We start from the raw sequence: 14,459 nt of genomic DNA, 5'->3' as shown, positions 1-14,459 counted from the left end.
TCAAACTCCTGACCTCATGATCCACCTGCCTTGGCCTCCCAAAGTGCTGGGATTACAGGCATGGGCCACCACAACCAGCCAAAAAGAGTAATTTTTCTGTAGCATTTCAGAGTTTACTTGCAGAGATACTTATGCCTTGTTAAGAATTGGCCTTTAAAATTATACTTACCAAAGTATTCATTCATCTAAAGTGAGAACTGTTGACTATATGTATGTTTTTTTGCTCTAGCCAGAAATATGTATATTTTATATAAATATATTCCTATATACATTTTTTCTTCTTTCAGCAAGGATTTAAAGGATTCCAAGTTGCTCCCGAACATCACAGTGACCATAAAACCTTTATCTATGATAACACTGAATTCACCCTTGCTCATGGCTCTGTGGTCATTGCTGCCATTACTAGCTGCACAAACACCAGTAACCCATCTGTGATGTTAGGGGCAGGTAAGTGCATTTGACTCCATCTTCCTGCTCTTATGCGTGTGTAGGTGGAAATAACCCGAGACATGTCCCAGGGTCTCAGCAGAGTTCTACCTGTAGTTCCCTGAACCTCATCTTTTCCAGATACAGATATTTATTGGCCCATAAATATCTACACAATAAATAGTGTCCAAAGCAAAGTTTTTAAAATAGAAGGTACACTGCATAATAGTCTCTCTTGAGAATTAACACAGAAAAAAGTAGAGGAAAGCAAAGGAAGCTGGATTTCAGGGAAAGCCTACATTCTTATGTCAGACTCTGGAAGAAAAATAAAGTGTTGCCACAGAGTTTGTCCTCTGTGAAACCCCTGAGCAGCAGGATTGAGTTCTGACTTGGATGCTGGGAGGTGTTTCTGAATGAGGCCACGGGGCACTGGCTGATAAAACCTGGGGCACCTGACCTGTTTCGCAATTCTGGTTAAGTTGTTAATATTTACATATACGGTTTCCCTACCATAAGGTCTCTTTGGTTTTCAAGTTTTTAGTCATCCCCAAAGCTTCTCTTGTATCCATCAAAAGACCAAACAGTGTCAACTGTTCCTTTTTATGAAGCAGACACGGGCATAAGGAAAACCTTCTTTGCCTGAGTCCATGTATTGCCACCTAAGCTTTCCTTGTCTGGTCTGGAGCAAACCAGTCTTCTGTAGGCAAGTCATCAGCTTGTCTGTGGCTTTTTGTCCCCTCATGCCCCCACCCCCACTGCTCATGTTTTTGCTACTTCTGTGATACTTCCTAAGACAGAGGACCCAGTGTTCCAGTAGCAGTCTCTGTATCTGGCAAAGTCCAGCAGCCCAGGAGCTCTTAATCCTCTACTTCAGGATATATCTGAACACTTGATTTTTATTTCTTGGCTGACTGTTCCTTGCCAACCAGCACACAGTTATATAGTTTTAGAAAGGGCTTCTTCAATTATGATTTTAATCCAAATCAAACATTAGAAAGATCATTTTCCCTCAAAAAATGAAAAGCTCATTTTATATAATATATTCCTAAATGGATTTAGGTTCTCTTTTAAAAAAAAAAGTAAGCAAATCTCTTTCTTCATTTCCTTGCCAAGTTTTGAGTTTACTGCATACATTTAAATGACTATTGGCCAGGGAGCCTTTAGATTTCTGTTTGGCAGCAGAAACAGCAGATAGTGCCAACATGGTCAGGTGGTGGCAGGAAATGCAGACTGAAGATAATCAGGCTCTTTTCTGAAGTACACCTGGCACCTAGAGCAGGTGGCCACCCACACTGCATCTGTGTTTACATTTCACAGGATTGTTAGCAAAGAAAGCTGTGGATGCTGGCCTGAACGTGATGCCTTACATCAAAACTAGCCTGTCTCCTGGGAGTGGTGTGGTGACCTACTACCTACAAGAAAGCGGAGTCATGCCTTATCTGTCTCAGCTTGGGTGAGGGAGAGTTTTCTTTTGCACCATTGCTTTTGTTGAATTTTATTCCTCATGTACCTTGCTGTGTCACCTTGTAACAGATATGAGGTTATCTGATGATATCTAATTGCATAGTTGTTTATCAGACGGTAGAGACTTAAACCCTTACATTCCATCCAAAGAGGGCCCTCCCACATGGTTCTGCTGGTTGCTCATCACACAAGGATACCCTCTAAGTGCAGAGCAGGGGCTAAACTCGAGCCTGTGCTCGGCTTACCAAGTCTTGTGCTCTGATGTAGTGCTGTACCTTCCTGGAAGAGGGGCTGGCTTTTCTCAGTTGCACTGAGGTGTGTTACGTACTAGCAGTGGCTCTGCAACTGAGAGTCTGTCTTTTGATGTGAAAATAATTATTAAATATGGCTAAAATCATTCTGATTCCTTGAGGCAAATTAGTTACAGTGGTGCATTGCTTAAAGACAGCAGTACAGGCCAGGCACAGTAGCTCACGCCTGTAATCCCAACACTTTGGGAGGTGGAGGCAGGCAGATCAGAAGGTCAGGAGTTCGAGACCATCCTGACCAACATGGTGAAATCCCGTCTCTACCAAAAATACAAAAATTAGCCAGGCGTAGTGGTGGGCACCTGTAATCCCAGTTGCTCGGGAGGCTGAAGCAGGAGAATGGCTTGAATGGAGGTGGAGGTTGCGGTGACCCAAGGTCATGCCATTGCACTCCAGCCTGGGCAACAAGAGCAAAACTCTGTCTCAAAAAAAAAAAAAAAAAAAGACAGCAGTAGTACAGGCCGGGCGCGGTGGCTCATGCCTGCAATCCCAACACTTTATGAGGCCGAGGCAGGCAGATCACAAGGTCAGGAGATTGAGACCATCCTGGCCATCATGGTGAAACCCTGTCTCTACTAAAATACAAAAAAAAATTAGCCAGGTATGGTGGTGCACACCTGTATTCCCAGGTACTTGGGAGGCTGAGGCAGGGGAATCACTTGATCCCAGGCGACTGTGGTTGCAGTGAGCTGAGATTGTGCCACTGCACTCCAGCTTGGCAACAGAGCAAGACTCCATCTCAAAGGAAAAAAAAAAAAACAGCAATACATTCTGAGAAATGGTGTGTGTTGGGCAATTTTGTTGTTGTATGAATATCATAAAGTATACTTGGATGGACCTCAGTGGTAGCCTACTACACACCTAGACTATGTGATGTGGACTACTGCTCCTAGGCTATAAATCTGCATAGTATGTTGCTGTACTGAATACTATGGGGAGTTGTAACTCAGGGGTATTTGTGTATCTGAACATAGAAAAGGTACAGTACACCAGGCACAGTTGCTCATGCCTATAATCCCAGCACTTTGGGAAGCCGAGGTGGGTGGATCACTTTGAGGTCAGGAGTTCGAGACCAGCCTGGCCAACATGGTGAAACCTCATCTCTACTAAAAATACAAAAATTAGCTGGGTGTGGCGGTAGGCACCTGTCATCCCAGCTATGCAGGAGGCTGAGGCAGGAGAATCACTTGAACTTGGGAGGGGGAAGTTGCATTGAGCCGAGATTGCACCACTGCACTCTAACCTTGGGTGACAGAGGGAGACTCCATCTAAAAAAAAAAAAAAAAAGATACGGTAAGAATACAGTGTAAAAGATAAAAAATGGTGCCCCTATCTAGGGCACTTACCATGAATGGACTTTGCAGGACAGGAAGTTGCTTTGGGTGAGTCAGTGAGTGAGTGGTGAGTGAATGTGAAGGCCTAGAACATTACCATACACTACTGTAAACTTTATAAACACTGGACACTTAGGCTACACTAAATTCATTTTTTTTAAATGTTTCTCTTTAATAAGTTAACCGTAGCTTACTTTTATTTTGCAGTTTTTTAAGTTTATTGAAACTCTTGACTCATAATACTTAGCTTAAAACAAACATATTGCTGTTCCAAAGTATTTTCTTTATATCATTATTTCATAGGCTTTTTCTGTTTTTGAAGTTTTATATTTTTACTTTTTAAACTTTTTTGTTAAAAACCAAGACAGGCTGGGCACAGTAGCTCATGGCTGTAATATCAGTGCTTTGAGAAGCCAAGGCAGAGGATTGCTTCAAGCCAGGAGTTTGAAACCAGCCAAGACAACATAGTGAGACCCCTGTTTCTACCAAAAAACAATTAAAAACAATTAGCCAAGCATGGTGGTGCATGCCTGTAGTCCCAGCTACTCACGAGGCTGAGGGTGCAGGATGGCTTCAGCCCAGGAGTTTGAGGCTGCAGTGAGCTATGATCGCGCCACTCTACTCTGGTTTGGGTGACAGCGAGACCCTGTCTCAAAAACAAAAAAAAAAGAAAAACTAAGAGATAAACACACACTTTAGGCCTACACAGGGTCAGGATCATCAGTATTACTGTAATCTCAGCACTTTAGGAATCCGAGGCGGGAGGATCCCTTGAGCCCAGGAGTTCAAGACCAGCCTGAGCAACATAGGGAGACCCCGTCTAAAAAAAATTTTTTAAAGTAAAAATGTGAATAGTATTCTTCTTATGCTATATGATATGCTATATCAGAATGCTCTCAAGACTGAAAGCTTTTAGAAATAGCACTATACTGAACTTAGTTCATGCACTGCAATTCCTTTTGAACGGTGGTCTCCAGAAACTGTAGCCAGCAGAAGGGCTCACTGAAAGTTATTCTTTTTTTGTGTGCTTCTCTCTCGATGCCTAGGTTTAACGTGGTGGGCTATGGCTGCATGACCTGCATTGGCAATAGCGGGCCCTTACCTGAACCTGTGGTAGAAGCCATCACGCAGGTAATTGCAGAGGTGCTTGCAGGTCTTCGGAGCAGTTGTTTCTTTTCTTGTAACATGTGACAAAAATGCTGGTATTTTCAAGAAGGTCCATGGAAGCAGGGGATGTGGTTTAGAGTGTGGTCTTTTGAGTTTAGCTAAAATTACTAGCTGGGTAACCCTGGGCAAGTTCATTAACCTATCTGTGCCTGGGTTTTCACAACTGTATATTGGAGATGATGATAATGGTATCTATTTTACAGAGTTGTGAGAATGAAGATGATGATAAATCACTTTAGTGCAGTGCCTGGCACTCAAGGAAATGCTCAGTTCTTGCTGGTTTTTGACTACAAAGAGCTCTACAGTTGTTCATTATAGGTATTGGGTTGGTGCAGAACTAACTGGTTTTCGCCATTTCAGTGATGAAGACTGCAATTACTTTTGTACCAACCTAAATAATTTGAAAATTGGTTCAAAGTGAGACGAGTCTCCACACGGATGAATCTAAACTAAATTGCTTTGGCTTGATTTTTGTAAAAAAAAAAAAAAAAAAAAAACTCAACCTTGAAAAATATTATTTGGTTTGCTTTGCATTAATTATAGAATCTATGTAGGTCATTGTGACTCCCTTTAGCTGTTAGGTCTTTCCCACCTGTTCTTGGGCCCCAGGCAGCAATAACTAGTATGTTGCCTTCTAACTACCTGGTATTTTCTCAGGAGCAGAAATCACTAAACATGTCTCTGCTTCCTTTGACCCAGAGTATCTCCCACAGGAACACCCCTGTTTACCCTTCTCGCCTCTAGTAGGAGAGAACCAGGTGAAAGGGCAGCTTAAAGGACCGTATCTTTGTGATGTGGAAACTCACAAATGTTCTGACACAAGAAGCCTAGTCAGTCTCTCCCTTTAGTGACCTGATTTTTCTTTGCCTTATACAGGGAGACATTGTAGCTGTTGGAGTACTATCTGGGAACAGGAATTTTGAAGGTCGAGTTCACCCCAACACCCGGGCCAACTATTTAGCCTCTCCCCCCTTAGTAATAGCATATGCAATTGCTGGGACCATCAGAATCGACCTTGAGAAAGAGCCACTGGGTAAGATTTTTGTTTGTGTGGCCATAATTTTTTTCCACTGAATTCAGAAATATTACTGGAAGAAAGTTGCTGCTTTTTAAAATAAGAAATGAAGCATAGAACCTCCAGAGATAAGACAAACAGGAGAATCTTCTCTATTCTCCAATACACAGCTAAGACTTAACTGCAGCAGTTGAAACAAGAATCTAGTGAGGGTAAAGGATGATGAAAGGAAAATAGATGCCAAAAGGAATAGACATCTTGCTAGTCTGGTTTCTTCTATAGGTCCTCTTTCTAGCTCTCACTTTAATGATAGGCATTGTTTTAATATATATACTCTGTAGAAACATACTGCAGATATTTCAACTTCTCAAAATTCCAAAGAAATGATACATCACCTCCTTTCCTCAGATCGGCTTGGTTGCTTGGCCCCCCTCAATCCATTCTAAGCATAACAGATAACATGAAAACAATGCCCCTGAAATTTACTTTTAGGAAATCATAACTTTAGAGGTACAGTTGATCCTCATTATTTGTGAGTTCTATGCTGCAGAGTTTCCTAGTCACTAAAATGTATTTTAACCATATTATGTTTACGGTCATGCACAGATCAGCACAAAGGGGTGAAAACTGTATGTCACTCAACGCACACGTTCTATGCTGAGGTCTGAGAAGGTGTCACTCTGCCCTCTTGTTTCAGCTCTCATGTGATATACAAGAATCCTTTTCTTGATCTACTTAGTGCCATGCTTTTTGCATTTTTGTGCTTTGTGGTGATGTCGCTGTTCAAAATGGTCCTCAAGCATAGTCCTGAAGTGCTGACTGGCGTTCTTAGCACCAGCAGACTGTGATGTGCATTGTTTAGATAGGCTTCATTCAGAAGAGTTATAGTGCTCTTGGCCGGAAGTTCAATGTCAGTGAGTCAACAATTTATATTAAATAAGATGTCTCTCACATGAAGCAAGGTTATGTATTGATTGGTGACCACAGGCTCCCAGGAACCTCACCCTGTATTTCCCCAGTGGCAATGATTCTGTATCCACTCATTCAGGGCTTTATAGAACATAACTACCGAGGAGAACGAGGCTTGACTCTATGTAATCATGAAAATGGCGTATTAGAAAGTTTCTTATTAATAAATGTTTCTTCCCCAGGAGTAAATGCAAAGGGACAGCAGATATTTCTGAAAGACATCTGGCCGACTAGAGATGAGATCCAGGCAGTGGAACGTCAGTATGTCATCCCAGGGATGTTTAAGGAAGTCTATCAGAAAATAGAGGTGAGGTCCCACACTGCCCTCCCTGCCTCAGAGGATCTAAGGGAAGGCTGCTCCCTTTGTGTCCTATCTGCAGACCTCGAGGCTAACGGGAGTATAAACTATAGAGAGTAACATTTATTCCTTTAGATAACTGGGGAAGTCATTCTCCGTCATTTTTCTCCTGTGACTTGCATTTTTACAAATCCCATCTCCCCGAAATGTTCCCAGATTTGGACAAGTCGGTGACACCCTAGAGAAGAAAGCCTCAGGTTCAACTCTCCAAAACTCCACCCCTTTCTAGGACACCCTGGGGTGTGTGTCAGCTGTGGCGGGGACCACTGGTGGCCACTATATTGTGTCACCGAAGTGGAGTCCACTGGTTGAATGCACCGCTCAGAATGCATTTTTGCATGCTTTAAAGAAAAATTGAGGCCACTCAGTAGGAAGTGCCAAACTACTGAAATAAAGAAACCTTTCCATACATTTTACAAATAGTAGGAAATGTATGGGGCTCAGCATCATATTCTGAGACTCTTGGATATTATTCCTTCCCTGCCTTCTGCATTCAGCTGACCCAAGGGCTTCTGACTGGGGCTGATGGTTTAAATGACAGAGCTGTCTGGGGAGAGGGTGATGTGGGTGTTATGTTCACACACTGCACCATCCACAGGTGCTCCTTGGGAGATGGTGTTAGGGAGCTTGGCAGGCATTATGCTAAATGTGTTACTCCAAAGGCCAAGTTAATGGACCTGTGGACAGAATTCAAACCAATTTTAATGCATAGCAGCTGTCACTTGCTACCCGGTATCTATGTGACCTGGAAGGCCACTTCCCAAAACACTCAGAGAGTAATTTCCCCTTTGGTACAATCTGGATTATTATTTCATAAGTTACTGATAAGCATATGCATTAGTTATCTATTACTGTGCAACAGATTACCCCAAAATACAGTCAGTTGAAACAACAAACATATAGTCTCCCAGTTTCTGTGGGTCAAGAATCCAGGTACAACTTCACTGTATACCTTCACAGGGCTCCAATCAACATGTCATCTGGGGCTGTAGTCTCTGGAGGAGGGTCCACTTAGGCTCACTCATGTGCCTGTTGGCAGAATCAAGTTCCTCAAGGGCTGTTGCACTGAGGTCCTCCATTCCTCACTGGCTGTTAGCTGGAGGCCTCCCTCAGCACCTTGCTATGTGGGTCTCTTTATGGCTCACACATGGTAGCTGGCTTCCATCAGAGCAAGAGAGGGCAAGAGAGACAGAAGGCAGGTCTCAATAACCTAATCTAGGAGATAGTCACTAGCTTCAGCCCACACTCAGCAGGAGGGGGTCAACTAAGGATGTGAATCCCAGGAGGCAGGATCCCACCTGCCATTGTAGAGGCCACCTATCACAGTGCACATATATGATGTTGTTGTTGTTGTTTTTTAGAGACAAGTCTCGCTTTGTCACCTAAAGCTGGAGTGCAGTAGCACCATCATAGCTCACTGTCCCCTCGAATTCCTGAGCTCAAGCAATGCTCCCACCTCAGCCTCCTGAGTAACTGGGACTACAGGGGCATGCCACCACACCCAAACAATTTTTTAATTTTTGTAGAAACATGGTTTTGTCATCTTGCCCTAGGCTCAAGCCATCCTCCCACCTGAGCCTCCTTAAGTGCTGGGATTAATAGATATGAGCTACCACACCCAGCCCACAGTGCCTATAGATTTTTAAGTTACTTAGCGTGACACACTATTAGTATAAATGAACTCCTGTGTGTGGCTGAGAATAAAAATGGTTTCTAGTGTACCTTTTAGCTTGAATGTATGTTTTGTGTTTGCATATTAAATTTTCTCTAGAATGGGATATGACTAGATCTGCCTTTCTTTTCTTTTCTAAGACTGTGAATGAAAGCTGGAATGCCTTAGTAGCCCCATCAGATAAGCTGTATTGCTGGAATTCCAAATCTACATACATTAAATCACCACCATTCTTTGAAAACCTGGTATGGCTTTTTATTTTTTAACAAAGTGAGTCCTTTGAAGGATTTCTTTCCTAATAATATCTACTTTATTACCCCATACTCTTGCTTTGACTACCCATTTTATGAAAACCTTTGCAAACCCAAGCAGATATTGCCAGGGAGAGTGTTGGGAGGCTGGGATATTTGGCTGCTGTGGGCCTACAGTTTATCTGTGCAGGAGTTCTGCATGGATGTACACAGGCACCCTGGTGATTGGGTGCCACCTGGACTTAGACCTAGTTGAGTCTGAGGGACTGTTCCAGGAGAATATCCCCAGAACCTGCCATAGTGAACCTTATACTCATAAAAACCAGGGACATTGTCCCTGATTTTCTAGAAGTTTATGATCTAGAAAGTTTATGATCTAGAAGTTTATGCTCTCCTGGGTGGGTCACTGTGAGAAGGGGATGCAGTCGAGGTCAGGATTCCAACTGTCCTCAGCATCTGAGGAGTTCTAGGGATGTGAAAAGAATGTCATTTGCAGCTGCATTACTGTTGCTTTTGAGGGGATATTGCCAGTACTTCACCTTTTCTTCAAGATTGAGATATGCTTTCAGTAAATTCACCTTACTTTTCTTAGCATCTTTGATAAAAACTAGAACACTAGAATTTGCTGTGCATTGGTGTGGAACTGTCATCTGGTTCAGGTGCATGGACCACCATTGTTGAGAATGATCTGCTTACTTGAGAAAACCTGGGCCAATGCTGACTTTTTGTATTCTTTGCTAGACTTTGGATCTTCAGCCCCCTAAATCTATAGTGGATGCCTATGTGCTGCTAAATTTGGGAGATTCAGTAACAACTGACCACATCTCTCCAGCTGGAAATATTGCAAGAAACAGCCCCGCTGCTCGCTACTTAACTAACAGAGGGTAAGTATGAGTGAGGTGGGAAGGACTAAAGGCAAAAATAGAGTAATAGAGTGAATGAGACCAGCATTTCTTTTCACCTGGCCCTTTGGAATCAGATTCTTTGGTTTTTTACTGAGGCTTAACCCTGGGGCTTAAAAACCAATTGCGTTTTCCGTTTGCTGCTTAACAGTTTCTATGGGAGAAACCATTAACATGTGAATCCCAACAAGGGGAAGGAGAAAGGGACCTTCTTTTGAGGCAGTGTATACATTAGGCCCAAGTGTCATCCTTGCCCTGGAGTTGGCTGATCCTTCAAGTACAAGGCTCTGCTCTTGAGCCTGGCCTTGCCTGAGGCATAGGGCAGAGACAAAACCTGAAATGCATTGCCAGGTCCTGGTTGAGAAACCTAATGTTTACAGAGCACTGCTTGGAGGATTTGCAGCTTACTCATCCATTTATCAGTTCTTCAGTCTCTTGCTGATACTCATAGGTATACCAGCATTATCAACCACTGTCTCATATATTAATATTAATCAAGGTCAGTGGTTCCCTAATCTGAGTTTCCATGAGAATCATGTAAGGAGATAAAAATTCCTGGTTCCTATCCCCATCTCTTGAATCAACTCCTTCAGGGATTCTCCAGAGCAAATTTGAGGAACAGAATCCAAATACCTTTTTTCTATTGATTTTTGACCCCTTTTGAGGCATGAGCACTTCAGAGAACTGACTGAAAGCAAATCTAATGCCTTCTCAGAAAAATGCACATACCCACAACATTTTGCGTAGTTTCAGGAGTTCCAAGACATATTCACCTGCTCCTGAAACCCATTAAACTCTCTCAGTCCAATTAGATCTACCCATTAATTAAATCATATTAACACACCCATCCCCTAGTATTTTAAGAAACAGCTCAGTGAACTGGTCACTGTATTAATCATAAGGTATGTTTCCTAACACCGCAAGGTTTCCTATACCTGAGGGCCCACAGACAAGATTTCCTACTTCTTTGGCACTGCTTCGATTTTTCTCTCATGAAACTTGCAAGTTATTTTGCCAGTTGTGTTTCTTTCCTTTGCATTGAGTTCCTGATAACTCAGGGAAAGATTTGAAACTATGTCTGGTTACTTAATAGAACATATTTTGTGTTTCCCCCTATTCGTAGCTCCATCTGATTTGCCTACCCTAAGTTCTCTTTGCTTCCATTTTCTCACTTATTTTTACTTTAGCTCTTTACTTTATATGAAGCTTTATAAGCTACCTACTAACAAAATATTTTTTAGAGTTCCTTATTTTTCTAACCAGATTTGAAAGACTCTGAGTTAATCGCAGGAGAATACTGATTTATGCCTCTCACCACCCCTTCTCACCTCTCTGTCTGTTCTCTGTTGAAGCTTTGGGGACAGCTTTTCTGCCATAGAGAACAATGCTTACGAGATTTAGAGAAATAGCCAGGTCTATGGTTTTTTTTCTTTTCTTGGTATAAGCTAAGGTTAATCTTCGCTTGCTCCACTAAGCCAGCTCCTTTCTTGCTTGCCTTCTTAGCCTAACGCCACGAGAGTTCAACTCCTATGGCTCTCGCCGAGGTAACGACGCTGTCATGGCACGGGGAACATTTGCCAACATTCGCTTGTTAAACAGATTTTTGAACAAGCAGGCACCACAGACTATCCATCTGCCTTCTGGAGAAATCGTGAGTATTGTCTTCTGCTTCCTGCAGACACTAGCATTTGTCAGCCTTGGCTGAGGTTGGATATTTACACTTACTTACCTTTTGGTTTTAGTTTTTCTTCACAGCTCCATCCTATCTCAAACTAACCATAGTCCTCCTCACCAGGTGTCCATATGCATAGAATCTATCATTGACAATTCAAACCTTTTCTTCTTGCTTAGAGATTCTAAACCATGGTTTCATTCTCATTTCTTAGGAATTGAGTTTTGAGTGAAATTTCATTTAAAGTATTTGAGGGGGAAATACCGGGTTAAATTAAAGGATATTAAGAAGTTCTATTGTATGACTTTATTGGCATGTAATTTAATTCATCTAATCCACATGAAAAGAAGGAGCAGAGAGGTGCTTAGAGGCATGCTTTGGTTCTAATGGGAGCTACTAAGGTCAGTGTGTTGCAGCAGGTATTGCTTGCTCCCAGCACTAGGTTATACTAGCTATGGAGCCTTGAAATTATTTCCATCTCTGAGCCTCATTTCTCTCACCTGTGAAGTAAAAAAAAAAAAAAAACCTACCTACCTTGAAAGAAAGCTCTGAGGCTTAAAATGAAATTGACTGAAATATAAAACCTAGCGTAGAGTCTGGTACGTGTCATAGGTCCTTAGTGTCACTTCACTTCCCAGTGAGTGCTGTGAAATTGTCTGAAAACTGTTTAAGAAATAACCCTGCCGACTTATTTTAAAACAATAATAGCTAATATGTCTATGGCACTTAATAACATTCCAGGTGTTCTCCTAAGCTCTTTGCATATATTGAATTATATAATGCTGATAACAACCCCTTGAGGTAGGTACCATGATTATCTGTGCTTTAAATTGAGAACTGAAGCATAAAGAGGTCGTGTTACTCCTTCAAGTTGCACAGTGGAAAAGCTGGAATTAAAACCCAGAAAGTCTGGCTCTGAAGTCAGTGCCCTTTACCACCACACATACTGACTCACTCGTAACTGATTATGTAACACAAACTTGTTCTGTAGAGATGATCATTGATCTTCAGGACCTAGCCCAGCAGATCCTTGTTCAGTGAATAGCAGAGGTCACAGAATATTAAATGAAAAAACATACATGTTGAATGATGGAATACCCTAGAGACCACCAGGAAAGACTTGTGGTTATAGGCATTGGGAGGCCCCTAATAAACATCATAGTGTACACCTCACTCATTTACAAGCCCTGCATAACATAGAATTTCTAGTCAGGTGTCTAGAGCCTCATCTTAAGAGACAGAATCAAGGATGAACACACATTTGAGCCAAGACTTGAACAGGGGGTGGGGGGAGTGCAAAAAGTAAAAGAAAAAAAATTGTATCCTCAGAGAAGAGTTCATTTTCTGTTGCTATGAAATAACAATCAGACAAGAAAGAACATTTAAAATTTAAGAAGGAAATTCAAAGAAGTTGATTAGTCGAGAATATTTCCTAGAATATGTAACAGAAAGATAAGAGAGAAAAATGTAAGAGCTGAACTCAGGAGGCCCTAACACCTAACTAAATAGAAGTGCTAAAAAGAGAACAGACAAAATGCAAGAGAGGAAATTATTTCAAAACAAAATAAAAAGCTACAGTAAAATTTCTCCCACTGAATGGTCTGAGAATTCACATTGAAAAGGCCCACTGAAGGCCCACCTAAATAATTTTAAAAGACTCACTCATTCCAAGTTATATCATTGTGAAATTAAGAGCAACCAAAAGGAGAAATCTCAACAAAACAGCTTACATGAAACAACAGGAGATAAGGACATGTTCCAGACTCCTTGTTGCTAGAAACTTAGACTGAGGAAAATGGTTTGCATCCTGAAATCTACGCCCATCAGCCCACCAGTCAAATGCACTTAAAGTAATGACTCATTCAGATATTCAAAAGCTTAAAAAAAATAGCCCTCGATACATTCCTTAGGAAGCTACTTGGCAATATGTTCACCAAAATGAGGGAGTAAACCAAAGAGGAAGACACAGGATCCAGATGAACGGAATCCCCAGGATGCTGGTGAAGGAAGAGCCCTCTGTAACAGGAATGCACCAAGCTCAAGAGAGCAAACAGCCCAAGTTGGAACAGGACTGAGAGCTCCAGGAATGATAGTGCCATGACAGAGATTTTAAAATGGTAGATTGCCTGATGTGTTTGAATGTCTTTACAGGAGATTTGTCCTATAGGGCTTAATTTGTACTATAGGGACATAGAAACAGGAAAAACAGAAAAAATGAACGTTAATAATTTTCAAAAAAATTCATTCAAAAAAGTGGAGTTACTAACTCCAGTAGAAACATGTCTTAAACTGCCAAGAAAAGGAAATCACAGTACATTACCTGACTTAGCTGTAAATAGTATTTATATAGTCATGATCATGCAGACAACAAATGCTGACTTACCAAAATAACTATATTGGGAGGTTGGGGAGAAGGGAGATGTGTGGAAGAGGAAAGATTAGGAGAAGTAAATCCTCAAAGTAGGAAATTGACAATAACAAAAATGGAGAAATGAAGAACAAGTAGTTTAAACATAATACCTAGAGGTATAAAGGCACAGTAACAGAAGAAATAGCTAAATGTTATGTTCTCTTTAGAAGAGCGTAAGAGTGCAGGGAGCTGTTGCTTTCTAAGCTGTTGAGGGCTCTCAGCATGGCACGTTCAATAGAAAAGTCAGGAGACCTGAGTTCTAGACCTGCTTAGTCCCTCTGAGCTTGGGTAACATGATGTGCTTTGCCATGAGATTGTCAGCTTTACAGTACTTTTTAAAGCACACACTCTCACATTGTTAATACCCAAAGCTATAATATCTGAAAATAACAGATAAGTTGTTTCTTTCTGGTCTTTGAAAGGATCCACACAATTTAGTTGGACAGAAGAAGGTTTTTCACTGTTTCTATGACAGTTTCTATATTTATGAGTTCTCTCTAGCTGAAGACAT

At 41.6% G+C, this 14,459-nt stretch overlaps 1 protein-coding gene across 3 annotated transcripts in view; it reads left to right on the top strand.

Annotated features, from left to right (window-relative positions):
• ACO1 (aconitase 1) overlaps window positions 1-14,459 on the top strand; it is a 76,217-nt gene that overhangs the window by 53,253 nt on the left and 8,505 nt on the right. For 2 of the 3 annotated variants that reach the window (XM_012454612.2, XM_064380700.1), the window contains exons 11-18: window positions 288-447; window positions 1,744-1,879; window positions 4,579-4,663; window positions 5,576-5,732; window positions 6,866-6,990; window positions 8,854-8,958; window positions 9,706-9,848; window positions 11,370-11,517. In XM_012454612.2, coding sequence (XP_012310035.1) covers window positions 288-447; window positions 1,744-1,879; window positions 4,579-4,663; window positions 5,576-5,732; window positions 6,866-6,990; window positions 8,854-8,958; window positions 9,706-9,848; window positions 11,370-11,517 — 1,059 coding nt within the window. The remainder of the gene's footprint in view (window positions 1-287; window positions 448-1,743; window positions 1,880-4,578; window positions 4,664-5,575; window positions 5,733-6,865; window positions 6,991-8,853; window positions 8,959-9,705; window positions 9,849-11,369; window positions 11,518-14,459) is intronic. The other variant, XM_012454613.2, reaches the window with a different exon arrangement.

The sequence above is a fragment of the Aotus nancymaae genome, unplaced genomic scaffold, assembly GCF_030222135.1.
Source record: "Aotus nancymaae isolate 86718 unplaced genomic scaffold, 86718_ANA_hifiasm-v0.15.2.pri h1tg000003l, whole genome shotgun sequence".
Taxonomy (NCBI): Eukaryota; Metazoa; Chordata; class Mammalia; order Primates; family Aotidae; genus Aotus; species Aotus nancymaae.
This window is presented reverse-complemented; position numbering and strand designations above follow the sequence as displayed.